Raw genomic sequence first — 27,484 nt, 5'->3', positions numbered from 1 at the left:
ATACTAACATAATTTAATATATGTAAGAAGTGAAAATATTACAATCCTTACGCTATTTGTCATATCAACCTTAGCAGTGTCACCGCCTCCTCAGTTTGGGTCCTTGCCTCTCCTTTTTTTCCTAACCATTACTGAACTCATTCTTCGAAACTTTTTAGTTTTCCCTCTTTTTTTTTTGAATTTGGTAACGACTTCTTCTCTGAAATTGTCTTCGAACCATAAGAAGGTTCCCCACAGTAGTTTCTTTTAACCTCCAATAGTACAGCTCTTATCTCCGTGCGGATCTCTGTACGGACGAATATCTTCATGTTTTCATGATTTTCCTTTATCAGTACTTCTTGTTTCCTGTAGAACCGGCTTAGTTCCGCCGCATACCTTTCAAATAGGTCATCTTCTAAACGTTCATCAACAACGGGCGTACCCCCCAGTCGCACATTAGGTCTCCTTGTGGTCTTCTCTTTCTTATTTTCAATTGTTGCGGTGTCTGCTCTTTTTCTCTTTCGACAGTCAGCTGTAACTGTATCACCAATAAGCCGTTAATAAAAAAATGAATTTATAATGAAGCCCTTTGTAATGTATAAATGTCAACAAACCTTTCTCTTCAGGTTGTATCTGTTTTGGACACTCATCATCACCTCCCAACCATATTTCCTCATCCCATTTGTTGCCAGCTTTAATCAGATTTTCAATGTTGCCAACTTGATGGTCTTCCTCTTCATCACGCCACGAGAATTCTCCACTATCACAATGCTCCCCACTACCAACCATCCGCCTAATAACCACCTATAAGATGATACATGTATTAGAAAAAATATAAACATATTACGAAACTTATACTTTCAAGTCGTTTACGAATTATATCAAACAAGTACATACCTCTTTAGCAGCCTCGCAAGCGAAGATGTCTGCTGTCCTGATTGGGCACAGTTTAGCCAGATTATGGATCGATATTTGATTAAACGTCTGATCTTGTACGTCAAACCACTACAAGAAAACATGGATTTTACGACTACAATTGGCGACTATATATGTAGTCGTCATTTTTGGCGACTAAGTAGTGACTATTTAGCGACTATTTTACGACTACAAATATTTGGTCATATATTAGTCATTTTTTAACGACTGCATATGTTAGTCGCTAGTTTAGTCGTAATTTAGCGACTATTTTATGACTATATTGCACACCAAAATATGTAGTTGCTAAATAGTCACCAATTTAGCGACTAATATGCGACTTATAGTAAACGGTCGCTAAGAAGTCGCATATCAGTCGCTATTTAAGAAAATCATAATTTTCAAAATTTAATCCCAAACCCTTAACCAAACCCCAAGACCTAAATCATAAACTCTAAATCTTAGAAATTAATTCATAATTCATAAATTCAAAACTTAACCCCAAATCATAAACCTATACACCAAACCCTGTACTTTAAACCCTATATCTTAAATTTTAAACTTTTATAATGTATAGTATATAGAAATTAAATTATAAACCATTTAACCAAAATATAACCATTATGTGTATAAAATTAAATCTAATCTAAAACTATTTAGTGTATATATATAATTTAATACTTCCAAAAACTATTTACTTATAAAATTTATTAAATTAGTCATTGTAAAATCTGAAACTAATTGTTGATAAAAAAAAAACATAAAACTATATCATTTAGTCTGGGCTTTGAGAGGCTTTTGTACCACTTTGGATTTTGATATGAATTGAAAATTGGCCAACAAAAAAAAGAAATAAAAATCAACAAACAAAGAAACCTTCACCAACCTGTGCCTCTATTCCTCACACTACACTTAGAAAAAAAAAATCATCATCACTCTCGAAACTCTTTCGGAGAAACTCTCACTCTCATTTCTTCGAATCGCGATGACTCTGTCCGGCCAAACCTCCGACCGTATCTCCAGATCTAGAAGGGAAACTGGTTTCCGTGGGAGAAGGTTAGTTTGTTCTATCTCTATTTCCCCCTTTAAATCTGATTTTGGGATTAGGGTTTCTGGTCTACGTTTGTAATGACCTTAATCTTCGAATTGGTTTGAAGACGACATATAAGAAGCAGAAGCTGAGAGGTGAAGCGGAGGAAGACGGCATAGAAGACGAAAAAGCTAAGCCGTGGATTTATCGACGAAATTAGAAGTTGGGATCTCAAAACCGGGAAAGATCTGCTTCGATTCAAGTCGTGTGCTTCTCCGGCGCACAGCCGAAAACTTGGGTCGACTAAAGAATCAATTTTTCTATCAAGCAACAATGGGTCAAGTTCTCTTTTGCTCTCACACCTATCCTCTCCGACGTTCTTGAAGGCTTAGTAGTTGCTTTCATTTGTTATCCCTTCTTTTTTTTTTTTTTTCTTGTTCCGCTGTAGGAGCATAGATTTTCACTTTGATTCTGCTGAAAACGAGTTTGATTTATCTGCTTGATATCGGTAGCCAATGCTGATGTGATCCACTTAGTTGCCTTTTCGCGTTTCTCATCCCCTGTGTGATTGCAGATGAGGGAGGATAAGAAGTAGAAGAATGATGAAGGAGAAGTGAGGGAAGGAGTAGCGCATCAATAGCTTTGTTGCCACGCGGGTATATCTCTTGTCATTTCTTTCAAATGTCTAGCTCCATCTGTTTTGGTCTCCATGGAGGTGGGTTTCTTTTCTTTCAAAAATCCTGGAACTGCTTTGTTATTTCATCTTTTCAGAATTCTTGAGTACTTATGTGCAAAATTTTTTTGTTTTTTTTTTGCTTTCTTTGGTGGGTTTCTCTCAGATCAAGTGTCAGCTGTTTTGGTTGAGTCTTGTGGCTTAAAGAACTTAAGGCTCAACTCGGCTCTCCTCAGTGTCACCAAAGTCACCGAAGGTACTCAAACTAAGCTCTCTAAAAGCATATCACTTCTTTCACAGAGTCACCTCAGTTTTGGTGATTTTATATGATAAAATCTGGTATGTGTGTGTGTTGGTGTTTGTGTTTGTGTCTTTGAAGCTTATGGTTTGAACATGTGATTTTTGTTTACTATATTATTTTGTTGTTTGTGATCAATAGACTGGATTTGGAGAAGCTTGAAAGCGGTTGGCTGGAAGAAGATAGGTAAAACCCTTATGTTTATTTTATTACTCTTGTATTACTCTTCAATTCTTTGAAGTCACATTGTTGCATGCGTAAACCATCTGATTCAGTGTCCTATTGTTCTTAGGTCGAAGATGATGTTTGGCTTACAGAGAAAGCCACAGCCAAGCACACTCTTAGACAGAGCTCATGATGTACAACTTTATTTCAGAGCGTAAGGTAAACTTTCATTGGTTAAGACATTTTCTTATCCTATTGTATCTTTCGCTATTAAGGTACAATATATATACTTTGCTACTTATTGTTGTGAGACTTTTATTAAATCTGTCAAAGAGTCATTTGTTTAGAAGCCTCTGTTGTAATTTTTGTGAGGCTTTTTGTTGAATTTGTCAAGAGTTATTTGGTAATACCGATCTCTAGACACCTGTTTTATATGCACTCTTTAACTTGAGTCACCATTGTCGATCTTCTTACTCACACTCACGTTTTTAAGCTAGAAGACATGTTAGTTATAGTGAATTGCTTGTCCCGATTGTTTCTCATTTCTAGTCTCGATTTTGAAATTGTGTTATATTGATAATGGGAAATGAGTCCCCATGATACATTTTTTGTTTGTTTGTTCTGAAGGTACTTGAAGAAATGAGTTGCTCTTGGAACATTAATGGGAACTACCTAGGCTTCAATGATGGAATACAAAGCAATTGAGAATGTGCTACAAACCATTTATTATGTAGTTTTTCATCTATTCTTATTTTTAGTTATGATTTTTAATTTTATTTTGTAATACAATTTTTTTGTAATCATGGTTTATAATAATAAATATAGTACTCAAAAAATAATGTTTTAAAACATTATTCATAATTTAAATATATTTAAAACAATTAATAAAATATATGTAATTTGTATAAATACTGTATAAATACTGTATAAATACAATAATGTATAAATACTTGAATACAACTATAGTCAGTAATTAGTCGTCAATTAGTCACTAAATTTGGTGACTACATTATGACTATTTTGCGTTGTCGTAAAATAGTTGTAACGTGGTCGCTAAATTTAGTGACTATATTACGACTAAATTTACGACTACGCAAAATAGTCGTAATGTAGTCGCTATTTGGCGACTAATTTTACGACTATTTATTTTAGCGACTCTCGATTTACGACTACTAGTTTTAGTCGCTATTTAGTCGTAACACACCGTTTAGCGACCAAATAGTGACTAATAGTGCAGTTGCTATTTGCCTGTTTTCTTGTAGTGTACGGTACTAATCTTGCAAGTGCTGGGACAGATTGAAAAGCCAGCAGCTGGAGTGCTAGAGGAAATCCATGAACAGCAAATGATTGTTGCTTGAAAATATTCACTAAACTGTCAACGTCTGCTGGATAATTAAAGCCTGTAATAGTCTCCAACGTCCGTTCAAATGACAACCTACCCCATGGGTATTTGAGAAAAAAAATCAATATTCTTGGTCATCTCCACTATCTTCGGATCTGGTTTTACTGGTTGCGTAACGCATGTTAGAACTTCATCAAATATTACTATCAGCGCTAAAGCTAATTTCTTCCACGTTTCCATCTCCTCAGTCTCCAACTTTATTACCAACTCGGAGATCGTTGGTTCTTTGTTTTCCCCGAATAGTGTATCCCAAACAGTCTTACATCCCTTTTCCGTTTTTGTAGCTGCTTTCACATCTTTCTTTTTTGGATAATTTCCACATTTGAGACCTGTCAACTCTGCAAATTCCTGTAATCCAAACTTTATTGGATTGCCACCAAACACAATCCACATCTCATGCCGCTTTTTGGTCACCAATTGACGGCAAACAAATCCATGAACTAGTTTCCCGGAGAACGAGGTCTTGTTCGCAGGGATACGAAAAAGCTGCCCAAATGGAGACTTTAACAAGTTTTCCATTTCTTCTGTTCCACTCAGCACCTTCGCTATTGTAGAAAGATATGCATTGATCTTGGTTTGGAGAGGGTAATGGTCAAGAGCAAATAACCTCCTTGGTAGATCCAAACTCAATGGAGGAACGATCTCTATATCTTCGGGATCCATCCTACCACCAACAATTAACGTACTTATCAGTATGTACTTACACTAAGCCAATGAACCCAAATTCCAATATCTACCAAAGTTCAGTTCTCTTCACGATTAGGGTTCTTTATCCTTTGCCCGTCACAAATACACAACTATTCAGGGAATTCATGACCTGGACTAATCAAATCGATTTTTAAATGTATTTTCTAAATGTATTTTCTAAATGTATTTTCTAGATACCCTTCCAACCAAATATAGAATTTGGGGACCATTCTCTCTTCCAATGAAAAGGGGAAGTCTAGAGAAACACTTACCTTCTTAGTCAACACCAGTGATGGAAGAGGAAGCGAAACTAGTCACCGTTTTTCAGATTTCACCCGACCTTCGTAATCTATTCTTCCTTAAATTTTCTGACGCGGACTTCTATTCTCATTCCTCTTGTAGAACTTATCCCAGATCTAAACACCTTAATTCAAATAGTCGGGATGGAAACAACTTATCGGACATCCAAATGCGCCGTCAAAACTAAGGCCTCAGTTTTCCGTCTCCTACCAGAAACGAAGATTTAGCTTTACTACTTAATAATTTATAATAGTTTTTTTAAACAGTGCAACGGTTGGGATTTTCTTTAATATTTTTATTCAACTGATACATTACTACTTAGTAATTGGTACATTTACAGTTTATATCAACCTTTATTAGTGAGGTGGCAGAACTAATAAACCATCATTCACTTTTCGTTGATGTTTGTTAAAATTTTAGAGTGGATTGGTTAGTGAAAATTACCAATCTATTATTCGAGGATATATTACGTGGAATCTAGGGTCATAATTAACTAGTACATGCGATGTATCTTCTTCGCTAAACCGGCAGTTACACCGTTTAATTAACTAAATACAAGGTATTTGTATGGAGTGCAGTCACGACGTTTTGAAAAGCCACAATATGGATAATCCATTTGTCTTTGTTCGCTGCTTATATAAGAAGACAAATACTCACCCGGTGAAGTATTCATTCGTCTCTCTAAACCAAATATGACCCTCAAAACATAAGTGCAACAAAGTTATGGTCATTTCGACAGGCTATTTGATCTCCATACTTGGCGTTCTGATTGGAAGGTGTCTGTTAAGACTATCTGGGAGTGGATAAAGAGAGAAGCGAACATCTCCACCTTTGAAATGGTTGTTTCAAATGTTTTCGTAAGTGACTCTCATCATCATATTATATGCACTTAATATCAAAATGATTCATACATCATAGTTGAACTTTTTCCCGCACCATAGGGGGAGAAGATGCATACAACAATCAGCGAGGACCTGTTGCTCCAGTTCTGTAGGGGGATTGAGGAGGGTTTGTGGAAAACCTTCTCAAATTTCGTCATCACTAACGACACATCCGCGGTGAAGGTCGTGGTGTCCAACTTTCGGATCAACTTCACTGCTGACACGGTTGTGGAAAACATTTGTTGCTTGTCGACCAATCACTACATCGACTACATTGAATTCAACACAATTTACGAACGATGGTCTCTTTTCACCAATAACTGCTGCTTAGGTAACGTTGCATTCTGTTGTTCTCTTTTCTATTATCATAGCCAGTACCATCATTCTAATGACATGACATCATAGACACGATGGGGGAAGTTTCTAACGTCGAACCAACCATATTCGTTGACGATCCAACTGCTCCACGGTTTGCCGAAAAAACCCGGTTGATACGGTTTTCATTGACAAATCTTGAGTGACTCGTTTATTGCGATTATTACTTTTCACACACTTTTAAGTTATAATGGGCTATTAATGTAGATGTCTTTGTGCGTAGGGGTCATCACTTGCAATGTGTAGCTTATGATGAAATGGCCGATGATTTTGTCCGCAATTTTTGGCTATCCTCAGGCAAACCAGTGGTAGTCTTGCGATTTTGGAGGGAGAAGTTTGAGGATGGAGGTACATATTACATAAACGTATTTAAAACAATTAAAACACCTTTTAACTATAGGAGTTCTACAGAAAAATAATTTTGGTTACACTTTTTCATTATTTTTCCGCACAGCAGGAGGGATGGAAGTGGTTAGTCAACCGGGTGTCTCAAAAGTGATATTTGACCCGTGGTTCCCTGAGGCTAAAGATTTTAAACTCCGGTTGGAATACTTGGTCCACCGCGCGCGGACTGAAGAAGAATCGTAGCTTATGTTTCCATTTGTGAATGTTGCGTACATTTCAAATTTTTAAACCACGTCTCTGAACATTTTATGTTATCTACCTTACCTACCTACCAACAATCTATCTTATGTGGATAGTATAAATTTGATGAAAAATGTTGTGTGTTTTAGGCATGGTTAATTTTTAATTTTTTTTTTAATTAAGCATCTTCCTAATACTGGCAACCTTTAATGTTAAGCGTATGTGTTAATTTGTGTACAAATGTTTATGTTTAATTCATGGGTTTGGTCAGTAATAATAACACGACAACGTTTCAAACAGTCATTGTTTTTGAGACGTAAACAGATGTGACTAAACCAAATATAATAAACTAACACCCACATAATTGTGCAACTTATTGTTAAACAATAAAACCACAACCCAAAGTACTACTAATGAAACTTTAAATATACTTGAAAAATAGGTCATTATTGCTAGCATAACCAAAGTCGCAACAAACACATTCGTCAGTTTTAACTCCATAGTTAATCCATCACTCTTGTTTGCAATCAACGCCTTCAGCCTTCCCAACTCCATCTGATTTTCTTTGTGCATATTTAAGATATTAGCAATCTCCTCTTTTTGGTCCTGAAGCGCTTCACGCATTTGATTCAAACAAGTCAACTTTAGAATATCTTCCTTCACTGATTTAAGTTCCTCCATCATAGCTTCATCCCACCATTTAAAAATATGATAGTCCCCATCCTGCAAATTTTTTTTAATAATAACCTCAAGTTATGAAAATAAATCTGATGTATTCAACCTCAGGATCACAATAAGTGACCCAGTTTAAACATTTAAACCAAATTTGGACGTCACTGACCTCTCTATTTCGACATGTGTAGTAGAGACTCCCTGGGTTTGTCCTTGTAAAAGAAGGTTGTAGCTTTGGCCTTTCACCACAGTAACAAACAGCCGGGATCCCATACTCCGTATCGTCATACTTAACTGGACTCGTGTTTGTCAAAGCAGACATTAAGAACGAAACAGAGAACGTAAAATAAAGGAGAGAAAATTAAAAAAGAGGAACGTTCAACTATTAACCGAATTTCCAACTCCTCAATCTACTCCAGCATCTATGGCAGCTAGCCCTGGGCGTTCCGGTACCCGAACCAGATCGGGTTCGGAACTTCAGATTTTCGGATCTTCGGATATATGAAAATAGGATCCGATCGGGTATTTTATAGAATCGGGTCGGGTTCGGGTTTTATCCGACCGGGTTCGGGTAATTTCGGATACACCCGAAATCCAAAGTGAATTTCGGATACCCGATGGATTTCGAGTATTTTTATCCAAAATTGATAAAAATACCCGAAATAAGTACAAAAAACCCGAACACATACCAATATACCCGAATCAACATATAACTTAAATATCAAAAACCTATGAGAATGATTAGAAATTAAAGTAGAATAACATAAAGATTGAAACTCAAAGTTGAAAGTCTTAAAGAGTTTAGAGATTCAAAGAGAATGCAAGTCTGAATTCTTAAGTACAATAGAGAGAAACAAGTAGATAAAGTTTAAAAGAGAGAAACAAGTAGATAAAACAAGTAGACCAGTCTTCTAATAATTCTTCTTCTTCTGCCATGTAACATGCTCAAGAGCCTTCTTCTTCAGATTCAAACTCTGAAAATAAACTAACAAACATTAGAAACTCTATGTTGTAAGTAAGTAATTAACATGGCATAAAGAGATAAGAAAAGTGACCTCTTTGAAGCTCATCTTCAAACTCAACTTCTGCAAGAATTTGAGCATTTGTAAGCACCTTTTCTTCAAACTTTATGTCTTGTTTTAACCACTGTTCAGTACACATCAGAACCTCCACCATGTAGTGTGTAAGACAACTTCTATAGAGATCTATTATCCTTCCACTAGTGCTAAAAGCACTTTCATAAGCAACAGATGACACTTGCATTGCAAATAAATCTTTAGCCATCTGAGATAAAACAGGGTACCTTGCACTATTGACTTTCCACCAAGAGAGTACATCATACTCAACTCCCATCATCAAATCTGGATTCTCTACCTCTTCTCTCAGATATGTATCTAGTTCATTAGTATCTCTAACTCCAATAGTTCTGAGCAATGTATCATACTTCTGCTCCATCGGGTTGTAACCATCAAATTCATCATCGATCGAGTCACTTATGTCTTGATGTCTCTCTCGAACACTCTGAGATGAGCAGTGAGACTGAGTTTGTTCCATTGATGCTGTTGCTTGAGCATATCTTTCACTATACTCTTTATACATATCACGCATTATAGCCTTAACTGAATCCTTCATTGCCTTAGCTTCTACAGTCTCTACCCCATACAACTCCTCAAAACACAAATTTGCAAACTGCATCTTCTTTCTGGGATCCATAACACTAACAATAATCAACATCTTGTTAATGTTCTTCAACCCACCCCAATACTTATCAAATTTCTGAAACATTTTCTCAGCATTTAACTTCACTTGGCTATCCCCACTAGCACAAAGTAACTGAAGCTTCACAGCAATGTTAACTATCTCGCCATAACACTGATGTGCATTCATAGTAGTGGAGGCGGATACTACCAATGTAGCCTTATAGATAACATTAAGAAACTTAATTAACCTCTCAATTTTACGCCAATCTTGACTCAAAGGAGGTCCAATCCTTTTTTCGCCATCAACATACTCCAAGAAGTGATCATTGTAAAGCTTATCCTCAAACTCCATTTTATCAAATGCTCCTTTAAACTTCATCGCCCTTGTCAGCATCAAATACGTAGAATTCCACCTTGTGCAAACATCTAGTGGCATACTACCCTTTGAGAACTTACCATTTTCAACTCTTTGCTGAAACGCCTTTCTTCTATTTGGTCCTGACCTGACATAGGAGATACCATTACGTACTGCAGCCACACTAGAATCGATTTCAGTCAATCCATCCTTCACTATCAGGTTTATAATATGACCAGCGCACCTAAGATGCATGAAATCTCCATCCATAACCAAAGAATCATGTGCTATCTCAGAGAAGCTGGATTGAAACTGACTCAGAGCATTGCTATTAGCAGTTGCATTGTCAACAATGACACTGAACACCTTCTCTATCCCCATTCAGCAAGACATTCTAGAAGTGTGTTTGCAATCGTCGTACCTTTGTGATTTACCACTTTCTTAAATCCAATGATTAGCTTCTTCAATCGCCATTGTTTGTCAATGTAGTGTGCTGTGATAGCCATGTAACTTTCACCTATAAGAAAAAAATAACAGTAAGTATCGGTCATTAAGAATAAAAAGCTAAGATCAGAATTTTAGTTTTAAAAAAAGTACATGTTACCGAAGAAACCCAAATATCAGTGGTCAGTGAGACTCTTTGCTTATTAGCCAAAAACCATTGCCTAAGAGAAGCCTTCCTCTCCACATACATTTTCACAATGTCTCTTGTTGCTGTCCTTCTTGAATGTGGTTTATAGAGATTAACCTAAATGAATTACATATAAGAAAAGACTGATTAAAGCCGTAACAAATAGATAAGATTGATTAGATCAATCGTATAAGAAACATGTATTAAATCATGCACATAAGAAAAGACTAAGTGACTAACCTTATCGCAAAAAAATTTTAATGCCACTCCTTCTACAAAAGACAATGGCAACTCTCCTATCACCAACATTTGATTAAGTGCTTCTCTGAAAACATGCTCAGGGACCTTTGCATACTGGAGATTTCCTTCCTTATTAATCACCTGTTGTCCTCCTGTAGCATCTTGACCTTCTTCCCATGCCTTGTAGGCCTTACATATTTTGAGATGGTTCCACAAGTTCTTGGTCCCTGATTTTGTTGCACATCCTAATTCCTTTCCACAATAGTTACACTTACACCTGTTATGGCTGCCTGCTAATCTTGTGAAATGGGTCCATACACCAGACCTTGGTGCTAGTGTCCTTGGTGTCTTGTTTTGCTCAGCAGTAGTGCCACCACCAGATCCACTTCCCTGAGTTTGTTTCCTTTTTCCTCTTGCTCTTGGTCTCGGTGTCATCATTTCTTCTTCTTCATTTAAATCATCATCGGTATAAACTTCGTTCACTGGGTTTGACGAACCCATCTGCATATCATATTAATAGAGATAGCAAAGTCAGAGACTCAAATCATATAAGGCCCATACAAATCATATAAACAGAGAAACAAAGCAACATCAAAGCAACATCAAAGCAGTTTCAAACATACAACATCAAAGTAACATCAAAGCAGACTCAAAGACAAATCATATAAACAGAGAAAGCAAAGTCAGAGACTAAGAGAAATCAGATGGTTTTAACTTAAAACCATATACGAATCAAACTAAGACTCTAAACGATCAAGAACTATTATACGCTTACAAATCAATTTGCATAACAAACACCATATACAAACCATATAGAGTTGCAGAAGACGTTCAAATCAAATATAGTTGCAGACGACCATATCGGACTCTAAACAACATCAAAGACGATCAAAGATATTAGACTCTAAACAAGTATCAGACTCTAAACAACATCGGACTCTAAACAACATCAAAGATATCATACTCTAAACAAGTATCAGACTCTAAACAAGGATCGGACTGTGATTGCAGAAGACGATAAAAAAATCAAAGGAAGATGAGTTTCAAATTAAAGAACAAACCTGTGATTTTCTTCGAGAATTCGCAGATGGAGGGGAGGATGCTATTCGATTTAGGGTTTCCAGCTTGAACAAATGAGATTAATATCTGATTTTATTGGGTAAAAGCAAAAAAGTAACCTTGATTTTAAAGCTTGGTAGTCGAACAGGCTATAACAAGTTCTTATGTCGGAGAAACACAAAGAAATGAAAAGGGAATTAGGGATTGGGTTAATAGGTTTTACATTATGTTCGGGTATCTTCGGATGTGGTTCGGGTATCGGGTATTACCCAAACCCGATCGGGTATCCGATCTTATGAAATATCAAATCCGATCGGGTATTTTACCCTATCCGAACCCGAACCGAACTGCTCACTTCGGGTCGGGTTCGGGTTTGGGTTCGGGTTTCGGATTCGGTTATTATGCCCAGGGCTAATGGCAGCGGCTCTCTCTGTTTCCCCCAAATCGATTTAATGAACCCTAANCAGACTCTAAACAAGTATCAGACTCTAAACAACATCGGACTCTAAACAACATCAAAGATATCAGACTCTAAACAAGTATCAGACTCTAAACAAGTATCGGACTGTGATTGCAGAAGACGATAAAAAAATCAAAGGAAGATGAGTTTCAAATTAAAGAACAAACCTGTGATTTTCTTCGAGAATTCGCAGATGGAGGGGAGGATGCTATTCGATTTAGGGTTTCCAGCTTGAACAAATGAGATTAATATCTGATTTTATTGGGTAAAAGCAAAAAAGTAACCTCGATTTTAAAGCTTGGTAGTCGAACAGGCTATAACAAGTTCTTATGTCGGAGAAACACAAAGAAATGAAAAGGGAATTAGGGATTGGGTTAATAGGTTTTACATTATGTTCGGGTATCTTCGGATGTGGTTCGGGTATCGGGTATTACCCAAACCCGATCGGGTATCCGATCTTATGAAATATCAAATCCGATCGGGTATTTTACCCTATCCGAACCCGAACCGAACTGCTCACTTCGGGTCGGGTTCGGGTTTGGGTTCGGGTTTCGGATTCGGTTATTATGCCCAGGGCTAATGGCAGCGGCTCTCTCTGTTTCCCCCAAATCGATTTAATGAACCCTAATTTTGATTTCTTTTATAAGATATAATATTTTATTCGGTTTGGCTTATAGAAAATTGGGTTTTGTGTTGTTTTTGCAGTGTAAAACAACATGAAATTTTCCAGCTTGTGCCGTTTTCCAAGAGAAACAAACGGCGTCGTTTGTGTGATAGTTATGTGTGTTTAAACCGGTGAAACAAAATACACGTCATCTATACGGGGATAGACTATATTGTGTTGGACTTTCTCGTTTGTTGGGTAGACCTCTTGGTTATATTGCCGAAAAAACCTCACGGAGGGGTTTTGACACAAAACCAAAGTTAAATAATCAAAGTAACGTAAGTCACAGTACGTGGTAATTGTTTTTCTTTCAAATCTAAACGAGTTTACTAATTTGTAGTCTTCAAACCCAGCTTACAACCGGGATTTTGACAATAACTCGTTATGATTAAGGATAACACGTAACGTATAATGTAAACCTGTTTTCCAACGGGTTTTGCTAGGGTGCTTGTAATTATGGATACTTAGTAAATCGAGCAAGGTTTACTAAAACAGAGTTGATGAACGACACGTTAATTAACATCTTCATTACATAGTAATTGTACCATACGTGGAATTAAATCGCAACATAGAAGGGAACCGACAATACACCTAAAGGATTTCACATATAGATTTGGCCACCCACCACACTCCGCAATTTACAAGAAAATGTCATAATCACGTATGTTGGTCGATAATCTGCCCGATTTCAAACAACTACTCATGGCACAGTCCGGGAAACAGAGCAATGAATTGGAGGGATATACTAGTGAATCTGTGTACGTGTTTTTATGCGCCGTCTTAAATGTACACAACCGTTGGAACAGAACTTCCTCGTAAGCCGTACTCCCTCTGATTGGAGTGGATAGTGATGTGCATCAAATTGGTGAAGAAAATGAACCGCCATCTGCTCGTCCCCATATAACATAGTTAAAATCCCACATGCTAGTTTGGCATCGGCTTCTTCGAGAACGTTTTTTTTAGTAGTGTGATACCTCGCTGAATGTCTTGGTCCTCGGCAAAGACCCGTACCCCTTGTTGTAGATTAATATTATGTTCCCAGCGTCTAAACATCTTTGAAAAATATGCCTGTGAATCCCTTCTTCTTGGCTTTCACCATTTGGCTTCTGTGGCGTTTGGAATGAAGAAGGATGCCAACAGATGTGGTAAATGTTGGCATCCTTCAGAACTTTGGGGGCGAGCACCGTTTTCACTCCTCGACGACCAACCTTTAATAATGGAGCAAGGTAAGACAACCCATTAACTACGAGATGCCGGGCTATTTTTATCAATATCTCGTCTGGCAGATTAGGACTGTTACACCTCAAAGACGCCATTTTCTTGTAGTTAACTAAAGAAATTTCAAAATGTGGACAAACAAATAAACAGAAACTACTGCCTGTCCACTATTAAAACACCCGATGTAGAAGGTGGTTGGGGAGTTGAGTGGAAATTATGGCAATTTACGGCAGTTTCTATATGACGTCGTTTTAGGTTTCGTCTTTGTTTAAAAATTATTACATTAAAACGATAAATATTTCCCCATACTTAATCATGTTGACAGTTTACATAATCACCCCCGATTCAGTATATGGAGTTGTAACCTCTGAATAGAAACACGTTAATACGACATAGTCTTAGAAATGTCTTATCGGTTGACACAGTAGATACTGTTACTACGATGTGAACCCATTACAATAGTTTGCTTCTACCGATATATTTTCTCTTTTATACCACCACATATCACGTTATGGTTGTCCAATTTATGCTAAGAGTTCTACTCTTTTGCCTAATATACTGGATGTCTGGAAGTGAAGGCGCCATTATAACCGTCATACCCCGAAGATGGACTCGAAATGATAAACTAGAGTGGGAATTCAAAGTCGACGTCGATTGCGGCGGTAGGGCAGTACAGTCCAATATTACGGATGGGGTTAAGGATCTCTGTTGTTTTGTGGATGATGCGTACTGTTTTTCACACACTCATGTTGCCTTCACTATGTCTTAACATTTATGTGTACACATATAATTAACATTTATGCATATGTACCAACACCGTTGACTCTATCCAGTCCAGGAAATATGTAATTGGATCTCGAATTCTCTAAGTTTGCGTTTGCGTTACGGGAGGCCTTTTGTATACATAACATTACACTTCCGTTATGACTTACTCGTTTATTAAATTGCTGTTACAGAGAACAGGATTTGGTATATGTACTCTGATCCACTCCTTCTGGTTTAAAATTATTTAAACAATTGAGTAGTGCGAAATACGTGTCAATCTCATGTATTCGGATTTCAAATGCGATATATACGAATTAGCTAAATATTAGCTGTAACTCACGCATAAGCTAACCCTAACCTAAGAAATGACACTTGTAGGGTTGGTCATCTTTGTAATGAGAATGTAATGAAAGAATTATGTGCACATAGGAATGCAAACTTAAATAAAACTCACTTGTTGACGTGGTTGGGGAATATATGGATGGATAATAATGATACTTGATATAGCTGCATGAAAAGATCGCGAGGTAACATCAAACCACTAATTATTTTATTTTTCGACATCCACTAACATAGGGATTGAGTATAGTTTTGGGCATCATAATGGGCCCTTAATATTTTAGGCATGTTTACATTTAGACATCATAAACCGTTGCGATGTTTACATAGTAAACGACGTATACGCGGCCATTAGATTAGAGCAACGGTCCGGATGGATGCATTGAATCAATGGAAGGGTGTTCTAAAGCAGAATATGTTTGTGTGCCGTCATCACAATTTACCGGAGTAGTTGGACACAGTTCTACCGCCTTAGAGTTTGTTATCCAAACTTCTGGACCACAACCTGTGGTGAATTCAAGTGAATATATCATCGTCACGCAAAACGTGGTCAGCAAACGGTTTTTTCCTAACACTAAGGGAGAAAACCTGTTTGGTTCGGACTAATGTGAGTATTGAGTTTTAAAACAATTTAATTTCCACGAATTGTGCTGATGGTTGAGTAACAAAAATTTCCCTCTACAAAACCAGCATTTGGAGGTCCTAATGGCAATGTTGTGGAGGAGACAAGGGAAAATCCCCCCTTTCCTATTAGTATATACGTGTGAAAACCTTATTACGGATTTGAAATGCTTTATAAATTATTCAATAACCGCTCAGCTTAACGTAGTGGCATACATGACACCAGTTGGCAACTGCGATGCGACAACTGATGCAACTGATGCCCCAAAAGTCATATATAGGATGACGTAGATGAGATGTTTACAATAAAGTAGAGGGATGTGATTTATATCTCATCGATGTGTTTTGTTGACTAAAGTTTAATATGATATGTTTGTAATCATTAATAAGTTACGGAATCTGGTCACATTTGTAGTAAATGACGACAATGTTAACTAAATATGTTTGTCGTTAGCATTATATATATGATAATGAAAAAAAAAACTGTAACTCCCACTTACTACGTACACATTTATTTTTTTATGTAGGTGTTGACCTCCACAAGTTGCAACACATAGAAAAATCAATTGAAAATGCCGTCTGCAACTCAAAAAACGCCTGATATACCAGATGAAATGTTGATGAAAAATCCTCGGCTTTCTCTCAGTTGATGGTTTGGAGTACCTCGCTCCAATATTGAAGGCAGGTCCTCGAGGAGTAAAAACGGCGCTTACCCCAGAAGTTTTGAAGGATGCTAAAATCTGTAACATATGCTGGCATCCTACGAAGTTCCAAACACCACATAACCTAAATGGTAGAGTCCAAAATGAAGGGATCCATAGGCGTATCTTCGTAAAATACCTAGATGCTGGCAACAAAATGGCAATTCATTACGAAGGTCTCCGGGTTGTTGCCGAGGCGAAAGACATTAAGCAAGGTATCGCACTTCTAACTCGTAACGTTCCCGCAGAAGCTTTATCGACTCTAGCATGTGGGTTTTTTTCTATGTTAGAGGGGAATTGCGACATGGCTATTCATTTTCTTGACATTTTTGATGCACATTACTACCCACTTAAATCGGAACGAGCAAGGCTTATGGGCAAGGCGTTGTTCATGTTTTTGGGTAGATATCAGACGGTGTTTCGAACACGTACATGGAGTCATTCGCATATCCTATTGCTCCCTTGATCCCTTCTCTGGAATGTGCTCGTATGTGTTTATTGGAGCATGGTTTCCACTCTCTCAACTATCAAGATTATGACATTGTCTGCACAAATTGTGGCCTTTGGTGGTTGGCGAAAGCTATATCCGAGATCCTTTAGTTATATTATCTCCTTAGATGTTTTGCCCTAAACGTTCCATCTTGTACGTACAAATAATATTATGTAAGTTGAGTGTACGTACAAGAGTTTATAATTTACGGCAGTGTACGTCCAAGAGTTTGTAAGTTGAGTGTACGTACAGTAGATTGTAAGGCAATTTCGCATTAGTATATACGTGGTGCCACCCTAATAACGGATTTCACATGGACAATTATCTTGTTTAAATTCCGCTCCGCTATACGTAGGGATAGACATGACAGCAGTAGGTTAGACGATGTGACAACTCATACACCCAAAAGTCGTGTTAACATAAACGTAGATGTGATTTATATCTCAGCGAGTTGTAATTAAACTTAGTCGTAAATGACGTATGTCTCGTCACATTACAACAATAAACGGCTAGGGGGTTAGCTAAATAAGTATCTCGTTAGCCTTCTATAAATTATATTAAAAACTCTACCACTCCCACTGAGTACAACCGGAACTTCTAGTTCTTCCAACACACCCTTTTTTACAAGGAGTTGTTCCTACTGAAAATCTCATAAAGATGGCGTCTGCGTCTCAAAAATTGCCACATCTACCAGATGAGATGTTAGTTATCATCGTCGGGTTTCTCGCAGTTGATGGTTTGAAGTACCTTTCTCCAATATTCAAGGCAGGACCTCGAGGAGTGAAAACAGTGCTTACGCCCCAAGTTGTGAAGAATGCTAACATCTCCAACATTACTTGCCATCCTTCTTGGTTCCAAAAATTACATCACCGAAATGGTAGAGTCTAAGAGGAAGGGATGCACTGGCGTATCTTCAAAAAATGCCTCGAAGCTGGGAACAAAAGGCAATCTATTACGAAGGTCTCCGGGTTGTTGCCGAGGAAAGAGACATAAAGCGAGGTATTGCACTTCTAAATCGTAACGTTCCCGCAGAAGATAATGTCACACTAGCATGTGGGTTTTCTCTATGTTAGATGGCGGGACATTTTCTTTACATGTTTCATGCACATCACTACCGACTGAATTCATCTGAAGCAAGGCTTATGGGCAAGGGGTTGTTCATGTTGTTGGGTAGATATCAGACGGTGCGACTAAACACATATACAGGGATTCATTCATCTATCCTATTGCTCCCTTGATCCCTTATCCGGAATGTGATGGCTTGTGTTTATTGGAGCATGGTTTCTACTCTCTCAACTATCTAGATTATGACATGGTGTGCACAAATTGCGGTCTTTGGTGGTTGGTGAAAGCTATATCTGAGATCCTTTAGCTGTACAATCTCCTTAGATGTTTCACCCTAAACGTTCCATCTAAAGGTATTGTGTTAACAACGCAGTACTTATATCTTCGTCAACGTGTGTACGCGCACTGAATCTGGCCTTTTGTTTCCATGGTTTTCTCATCTAGTAATTTTGAATCATGTACTACCTAATGTTGTATCCTTTTTTTTTTCTGTTCTCTTTTGCATAACAACTATACACAATTGGTAAATCTGCCTATTGTGTATGTACAACAAAGTGTGCTTGGGTACATAGGTGTTTACGTTTGGTATGACTAATGTATAGTTTTGGTACAACTGTGCATTCGCTTGGTAAAGTCGTTTGTGATTAGTTTGCTTGAACCAAATTGTGACTAAGATAAGTCTAATTTCAAAGTGGTTGGGCGCCATAACGTAATTAAGAAAGTAGAAGGGGAAAAAGGCATACATCAACAAGATAATAAAATAATACCACGTACACAACGTAAATGAGTTGTCTGTACGTACACTACGAACTAAAGTATGACTGAACGTACACAATATTGTTACTTGTGAGTGTATGTGTACTTATACAGAATACAGTACATAATGGAGACATACCCTCTAACACAAGTTGGGTATAAAAGATACAGGAAAAATAAATTACAAGAGGAAATAGGACTACAACAACAAAAAAATATGCCCAACAAGGTGGTCATTGCCATAACATTTGCAATGAGTGTTATATTGCATTTACAATATAATAACGTCTCCAATACCATGTTACATGTAAGTACATAACGTTATTGATGTAATATAACATACGTAACCCCATCGATCAAACCGTAATTAAGAAAATTTGAAATATACACCCGAAGAAAACCAAAGAAAGCGAAGAGTCGCGCTTATTAGAGAAGGAGAGAGAGGGAGTCGCTAGTAAGTCGCAACTACCAGTGGTGTCGCTTTGTTTTATTTAAATAACATCTCCCTGTCTCCTTTCCAAACCCAGGGTAGAAACAAATAACAGGAAATTATCAGAGAAAACCATGGAATTTAGAGTTGATGCCATCGCTGATCTTAAACCAGGAAGAACAAATTGGTGTATCCAAGTGAAGATCTTGCATTCGTGGTTTGTTACTGAGTTCTTTCAAAAGCGGGTTCTGCTCCTTGCTGATAAACGGGTTAGTCAAGTTTACTTTGTAAAATATTTGCACGAAGTTGTTAATCTACCAGTGGTCTTATACAGGATTGATATGCAATTTATATGGTGAGACAATCGAGGTGGCGTTTTTACGAGGGACCTACAAGAATTTGAGGAAGTATATCTATGATGGTGATTGGAATGATATTAGGAATTTCAAGATCATCCAGCCAACACTTAGGGAGAGGAACACACATCATCCTTTCCAAATCAAATTTACTGATGAATCGACGATGGATCTGCTCCAATCGGTAAATCAGAAACTCAACTTCCGTTTCGAGGATTTGGGTGATATATCTTGAGGGAGAATTACCCATCTCATATCATTCGGTACGCTTATCTTCAATTTTTTCATTACACAAATTGTTGGAACAATGTTAAAAAATGTTTGATTTAACTGAATGATATATGTGTGCACATTACTAGTTTTTTAGCCCTGATACTAAATAATTAGGTTAGTAGACAATTTCATATCAAAGTACATAGGTTGTAACGTTTAGAGTATGTGTCTTCCCCGAATCAGATGTTTGTGGGTGTGTAGTTAGAGTGGAAGACAAAAGATTGCTCGAGAGGGCAAATGCGGCCAATGAAGTTGTCCTCACCCTACTGAATGGGAGGTAAAGGAGATTTGTGCTACCTTTTGAATACATTTTCATTTAAAGTTTTTTCCTATTCCCGATCTATATTAACATGAGAAAATCGTAGGAATGAAACCTTAAAGTGTCGTGCCATAGATGACTATGTTGCTCGCTTCATAAATGCTTGGAAGCAAACGGGTGTCATCTTACTTTTACATCCGAACCCGTCTTTTGTATTTTGCGGTTCTGGAAGGTTGGAAGCTACGAAGGTACGTTCGATTTGATAGATCAAATAAGGAAAATAGCCTTGTAAAACCATATATATCTAATTTTCTAAATGTTCTGTAGGTGCACCACCATGTCTCGTCAACACAGCTGCCTCTTCAAAAATCTATATAAAACCAGAATTCGTAGGAATGGAACATCACAAGGCGATGTAAGCTGTTTGTTTTCCTATAAAAATATCTAGTTGTATATGTTGTTACTGTCAAATACGTTAATACACTTTCTATATTTACCTCAGATCTGAATTCGTTGGACGTTACCTCAGATCTGAATGCAGGACCTTAAGAAGAAAGGAACTAGATTGGCGAAAGGGAGAGCTCAGGGAGTTTAGAATATTGAAAGAACCATCACAGATCTATGCAATTTATTAACTATTTATTTTTTTTTCCGGTGTGTTTGTACTTCTGAATGAACCGAATGATACGCTGATTCTGGATAATATATGGTTATATTTTGTCAACAAAATATAAAAATTAATACAACATTGTATATGTATGTACACAACAATAATTATCTACGATTTACGTACCTATAAACCGTACATAAAAAAAACGGTAAAAGTAACATAGTTCTTTGGTCCGTTGACATGTACAGTGAATGTGGTTAAACCATTTGCAAAACTATCCTTCCATCGCATTATGACCTCTCTAAAGGACCACATAAAATACGCAAACAGATATATTTTCGCCTTTGTAAATATCTTATTCAAACATAAAACTGTTTGCTTGACATATCTAAAAAGTCCACACGAGTAATAGGCCCAACTAGGGCAGCCGGGACCAATTTCTCCAACAATTATAGTCAAACAAAACGGTGGGCTTACAAATTAAAAAGGTCCATCGTAAACATGTTACAAAAAGCGATGGTGGCACTTAGGAAAAACGAGTATTATCCTCACACGCCATGGAAAAAAAATACAAACAACATTTAATAACCGATGATAAGGACCTCCTCTCACCAAAAACGTTAATATAGTACTACTATTGTTGCGGACCAAATGTGAAGTGCACACCATATAAAGAGAACACGTCTATTGTCGCCCCTGCACTACGTATTAGCTGGACATGTTGTACGGTTGTGGCCAACCTGTTGACACTGAGAACAAGCATGTTGTTTACGGGGCCGCTTCGTCTCCAACGCAACCTCGACAAAAGACTTCATCCTCGACATCTTTGGCCTTCCTGGAGGATTCCTAACAAAAGGCGGTTTACATCTGGACGGTGTAACATCAGTAGGAACGATGTAGGATGTATCTATCGGCATTATCGAGTCCGCATAACCACTGTAGAAGCTGTCTCTGAGGAAGTATGGATGGAACTGGATTATAACTGATTGGTTGGCCGTTTATTCGGCTGCGATAGCATGTACGCATGACATCCTCTCTAGATCAAAACGCCTACATGAACACCTCTTATACCTCAGATTGACAACATGCATAGAGGTACCACTACTTACTTGAAATCGATCTTCATCAATTTCTTGAACCTTTAGACGCCTTGAATGTTCAATATGTGTCTATGAGTAAATGAAAGCGTAAGTTCATATAACCAAAGCAACACAACATATCCACTACCATTTTCCACTCCTTGGGTTGACATATATCGATGGATATGTTAATAAATCTCATACCTGTAACAGGTTCTCCACTCCTTTGGTGAGTAAAGTTGGCATTGCGCCAGCTTGTTTTCTCTTTGTAGCAAACCAACGTGTTAACATATTTCAAACCGCTTCTAATAACTCTACAATGGGATAGGCTCTCGCATGATTCAATACTTTGTTTAGCGATTCTGCATTGTTGCTCGTGGTAAAGTTGTACCTATCACCAGGAAAGTGCGCATGCAGTTGCGGATTTGCTTCTTGAATTTGCTGGAAGATTTCTTCGAAATCAAATACATGGTACGCTGCAGCTGCTTTTTTTACCAGCCGGAATGTTTCGCTCCCACTAAATCTCTGAATAATATTCTTGTGAAGATGATAAGTGCAGATTCCACGACTTGTCCGGAGGTACACTTTACCGATAGCGTTACCAATAGATTTATGCCGGTCAGATATTAGTGCAAGCTCTTCATCATGAGGAATTACACTACTTAATTGCATAAATAACTATTTCCACGACTTGTCATTCTCTGTATCAACAACGGCATACGCCAAAGGGAATATATTAAAATTCCCATCTTGTGTTGTCGCTATCAGAAGAGTCCCTTTGAATTCACCTTTCAAAAAGGTTCCATCTACAACTACAACTTTCCGCATATACCTGAAACCCTTAATACATCCAGCAATCGCAATGAAAACATACTTAAATTTGTCTTCTGCATCAATGACCAGTCTAGTAAGGGTCCCCGGATTAGAGCACCTCAGCCTGTATAAATATGCAGGTAATTCAGCGTATCCACTTTCAGGTGTACCCCTAGCCAAGCTACGACCATATCGTTCCGTAACAGAGCATGTATGTTCGCGACAATATTTGCGAATATGCATCACCGACGAGTCACCCATGGTTGAAGCCCGTATTCTCCATTTACAACCTTTTACCCAACACTCAATGATTAACAAACTGGGCGTTGAATATCGAACATTGTAATCATATTTATCTAATACACTCAGCACCCTCAACCTTGCCACCAACGTTTCTTTGCTATCTAACTTATCCTCTACAGCAATATCACCACCTCCGTTTTCTATTTTGCGAACCTCCTTCTCAATTGCATCAGTTGCAGATTTAGTCTTGCGGGTACGGATATTTGTTTCTTTGTTACACACCTTTTCCTCTCTACAAGACCCCCTAGGTCCATCGTCCAATGATTCCTCTGCTCCATCCGGGGCAAAGTTGGAGTACAGCCGATAGTCTTTATCCCTATAGTCTTCATCCCCTGAACTTGCACCATCGTTGTCGTCACAGTAATCAAATCTACTGCTCTCCTCGTCATCTACTTCATCTTCATCTACATCCTTTCCTACATTATCTTCACCGTCTACCTTCTGACTCTCGTAATCTTCATCTTTCTTTCCCATTTCCTCTACCACGCCTACGAAATCATCTACAACCTCTTCAGAGGTCTTGGGTGTTGGTTCTATGGTTTTCGGTTTAACTTCCTCGAACAAGGTTTCACCAGATTTATCTTCAATCTCAACACATAGCCGGGCGAGTTCACCTCTGCACTGTTTGAGAAAATTTTGAAACTGCCGACAATTCGACACAATCACCGGTGGCATATAACATCCGCTTTTTTTTATATCTATCTAACATATAGCTCAACTTTATTCCAGAAGTTCCTTCACAGAAACCAAAGTCATCGAACACCATACCAGTAAACTCTTCAAACTTTGTTTCTTTATCGGCAATTATAATCCTGCACCCTTTGCTAGTATCAACATCAAACAACCATCGCTTTTTGTCTACCATCCACCTCCCACACACCAAAAAGATATCTTGCTCTTCCATGGATGAACCCAGACGAAAGATTTCCGAATCAGAGTACGAAAAACACGTTTGCTCCGGCCGACAAACAGAACACGATTGATTAATCTTTTCCAAACATTATTACATGGACACCATTGATTCGGAAGGAGAGCAAACGTGTTTAGACTGTCGTAAATCTTTCTCCAATAAGTCTATCGCAACACTAGACTATCTTTGCCAGCTCAAACAAATTCGTATTATTCTGGTAAGACTTTACAACTGTCAAAAATGCCTACTAAATCTACCACAGACTAGAAGTCTACCAATACACTACGAAAACTATTTCAAAAAACAAACAAAGTATACCAAAAATATCTGTAAATATTGAGGTCGGTCGCATAACTCTGTCGCAACAGGCCATTAGCCTATCATAAATATCTTCCCACCCTTTTACGTCTATCCATATACCGGCTAAAAACATAAGTCGATTATCAAGGGCAATTCCTCTACCAACATAATCTAACAAAATCATATATCAATTGGATTGATCTACCTTAACCCATAAGTGTACCAACACTACAACTAAGTGTACCAATAAAATATGACGTACACCTTGAATTAGTCACCTTACTATACAAACTATAACTACCGACTTGATGTACCAGATAAATGTACCGTCAAAGAATCGGTAGACTTACTCCCAGTTTCCAATGCTTTTTTTTCCACTAATGGCATCAGCCGTAATTACGGTTTTTTCCTAATACTAGTTTTAAAGATACTAAGGGTACAAAATTTAGTCTAATAATTACCAACAATTGTGTGCTACTTTTGTAATAAGAAACCTTTTATGTAATATTATAGTAACTCTCCCTAAATCTGAAACATATATCGTAAGAGGGGGACTTTTTGATACAGCTCGCCCTAATGAAAAAAAAAATTCTCACTTGAGTGTTCGCCCTAGCCGTCAAAAAATTTTCGTTTGGCCGGCGATTGGTGGCTTCCACATCATCGTTGTCGGCCCTGCTCCCTTGTATTTAAATAGTTTCTCTTCCTAGTTTCTAGTGTGTATATCTTTCTAGCTTTCTCAAACCTAAATCTTATTGTCTCGTGCTTGTGGCGGTTTTGGTGTTGTTCGTAGGCGGATCTACTCCCCGGTGGTTCCGTCTCGCTTCTTCGATCTAGTCTTAGAGGTCTCAAGTTCCCAATCTGGTTTGTTTGTCTTGACAATCTGGCTCATTGGCTTTGTTCTCGTTGGATTGGGAGTGGTGGTGTCTTGTTGTTTTTTCGGTTGTTGTGGAGGTGGATTTGAAAAGTTTTATTCTTGGAACCTGTCGGCTTTGCGGTGGTGCTGCTTCGTTTAAGGCTTGTACTTAGTCAGATTTCTGTTTCCACGGCTTGGCTTTGAAAACCCATATGGTTCTGCGATTACGTTGCTTTGTTGTCGGGTTCTTCCTCTGTGGTGGTGTTAAGTGACTTCTAAGGTTTGTGTTTTGTTTATCCGACTGTTAAGCTAAATCTGATTTTCTCTTGGCTTTGGTTCAGCTTCGGTGTGAAGTCCTTTCGCTGGGAGAACATAAAAGGTTATCATTCTTTCAATGAAGAAAATGTTCTCAGGGCCTTGTTACCTCGCCCAGTAGGTGAAGATCCCTTCCTCCCCGCATCCTTAAATGATTTTTTCAATGGAGCATTTCAGCAGCTATAGCTTCGTGTTGTCAGCCTTGGCTGAAGCACGTCATTGGAGTTATTGGGTTGAGTTTCAATTGAAGATATAGCGGTATAGAAGGGGATGGTTTCTTCATTTTTAGCTGGTGCTCTTCTTCTCTGTTCTACAATTTCCTTGTTAATCTTGTTTGGCTACAGCTTTAATCCTTCGCTCTCTTGAGTGTATTGGTGTTTGTCTGTTCTCTGAGCTTTCTTCATCTGCGGATGAAGAACTCATGCGTCGGTGTGCCTACTTCAAGTTTCTCTCCCGACTGCCTTAGTTTTTAGAGTTGAATCTTATTAGCTTTTGCAGTTGTTTGCTTCCCTTATCCTTTTGGGTTAGTTTCCTCTGTTCTTTTGGAGCTTTAGATTTTGTACAGATGTTTGTAAAAGTTTGAACTTGAATGATAATCCTTTCAGTGAAAAAAAAAAGAAAATTTAAAATATAGAGGTGAAAATATCGGAGTTAATGCACGTAATCGGCTTACAACGGGGGACCGTATGTTGTCTTGGAACTCAGGTGTAGATCCGTCTTGTGTGTTTTGTCGGGCACCAGTGGAGACGTTGGACCATTTATTCTTCATGTGTCCTTACTCCTTGAGGATTTGGCGTGATTTAACTGGTCGGCTCCTTCGTAGTAACACTCTGCTCGTCTATCTCACCTTCTATCTTTGCTCTCCAGCTCCACGATACCAGGCACCACCTGTTTCCTTGTCCTACAAGCAACATTACATACCATTTGGGTCGAGCGTAACCGCCGGAGACATGGTGACTTGCCAAGCTCCGCTGTCCAACTCGTCTGCTTTCTTGATCGTTTGGTTCGAAATATCCTCCTCTCAATGATGTCTGATACGACTAAGTTTGCGGACGGGCTTCAGCTTTGGCTAGCGTCGAGACCTAGTTTCAACAGCCATACAACTAAATTCTTCTGACTCTTTGAAATAAGGACGCATTCTTTGTAAAAAGGAATTTTTTTTTACCTGAATATAACATTCATTCAAAAAAAAAAATCAGAGTTGCTACATTCAACCTTCTACATTTAGACATACTGGATTTGATTGGTATCATTCAAGCGAAGCGGTTAATTTTATTTTAGCAATTGTAGAAAAGAATATTAGAAAAAAATGAAAGAAGGAAAGTAGTTTAAATTAAAACAAAGACTGCATGTATCACTCCTCCACCCAATTTTACCTATACGATCTATATTCTATCGAATTACATAAGAGTTATAATTTATACTCCTTTAGTTTCACATAGATTGATGTTTCAAAAAGTAATTATTAAAAACATTTAATTTTTTAATTTATTATTGGTATAAAATTAAAAAATATATTTTAAGTAAAAGAAAATTATATAGTTAAAATCAGTAATTATTGTTTTTTTAAAATGTGTAAAAACTGCTAAAAAGGAAAAATAATTGCCAACTACGTCAAGTATATGCTAACACATCGCCACACATACATACAATATAAATGTTTTATTAATTACACAAACTATTGTCATTACATACGGACATGCATAAACAAACATGATTTATGTGTACAATACCATAACCATTTAACTCTGATACTTTCTTTGCCGGAATCCGGTGTTGACCGGTATTGACCGGCGTTGTCCGATATTGACCGGCGTTGTCCGATATTGACCGGCGTTGACCAATTTTTTTTTTCATAAACAACAAAATTCAACAAAATAATTACATATCTTTACTATAATAAAATTTTACTACAAAATAGTATAATATATGTACATTTTCCTTTTGTAAATTCAAA

General features: G+C 37.7%; 1 protein-coding gene and 2 long non-coding RNA genes across 7 annotated transcripts; 2 read left to right on the top strand and 1 right to left on the bottom strand.

Moving 5' to 3' along the window:
* On the top strand, positions 1,622 to 3,860 carry LOC104732480. 5 transcript variants are annotated; one of them, XR_758861.2, is made up of 7 exons: positions 1,630 to 1,950; positions 2,052 to 2,261; positions 2,499 to 2,639; positions 2,764 to 2,853; positions 3,037 to 3,081; positions 3,188 to 3,279; positions 3,698 to 3,860. It is a non-coding gene; the product is annotated as an uncharacterized LOC104732480 (long non-coding RNA). The 5 variants fall into 5 exon arrangements; XR_758862.2 differs by having other exon boundaries at positions 1,622 to 1,950; positions 2,052 to 2,639; positions 2,764 to 2,936; XR_758858.2 differs by having other exon boundaries at positions 1,627 to 1,950; positions 2,052 to 2,639.
* Positions 7,583 to 8,284, bottom strand: LOC104733773 (uncharacterized protein At4g04775-like). Its single transcript, XM_010453321.1, has 3 exons — positions 8,132 to 8,284; positions 7,753 to 8,013; positions 7,583 to 7,639 (listed from the first exon to the last, which is right to left on the bottom strand). The coding sequence occupies exons 1-3, from the start codon at positions 8,282 to 8,284 to the stop codon at positions 7,583 to 7,585; spliced, it is 471 nt and encodes a 156-aa protein (XP_010451623.1).
* LOC104732479 lies at positions 24,917 to 26,024 on the top strand. Its single transcript, XR_758857.2, has 2 exons — positions 24,917 to 25,041; positions 25,150 to 26,024. It is a non-coding gene; the product is annotated as an uncharacterized LOC104732479 (long non-coding RNA).

Source organism: Camelina sativa, chromosome 12 (genome assembly GCF_000633955.1).
Source record: "Camelina sativa cultivar DH55 chromosome 12, Cs, whole genome shotgun sequence".
Lineage (NCBI taxonomy): Eukaryota > Viridiplantae > Streptophyta > Magnoliopsida > Brassicales > Brassicaceae > Camelina > Camelina sativa.
The sequence above is the reverse complement of the archived record's forward strand: the minus strand, read 5'-3'. Positions and strand labels throughout refer to the sequence as shown.

Coding starts and splice junctions, on each gene's coding strand:
- LOC104733773 (XM_010453321.1), bottom strand. CDS start 8,284: ATGTCTGCTTTGACAAACACGAGTCCAGTTAAGTATGACGATACGGAG. Junction 8,014..8,131: donor ACACATGTCGAAATAGAGAG/GTCAGTGACGTC, acceptor AAAAATTTGCAG/GATGGGGACTATCATATTTT. Junction 7,640..7,752: donor ATGTGTTTGTTGCGACTTTG/GTTATGCTAGCA, acceptor TGTGGGTGTTAG/TTTATTATATTTGGTTTAGT.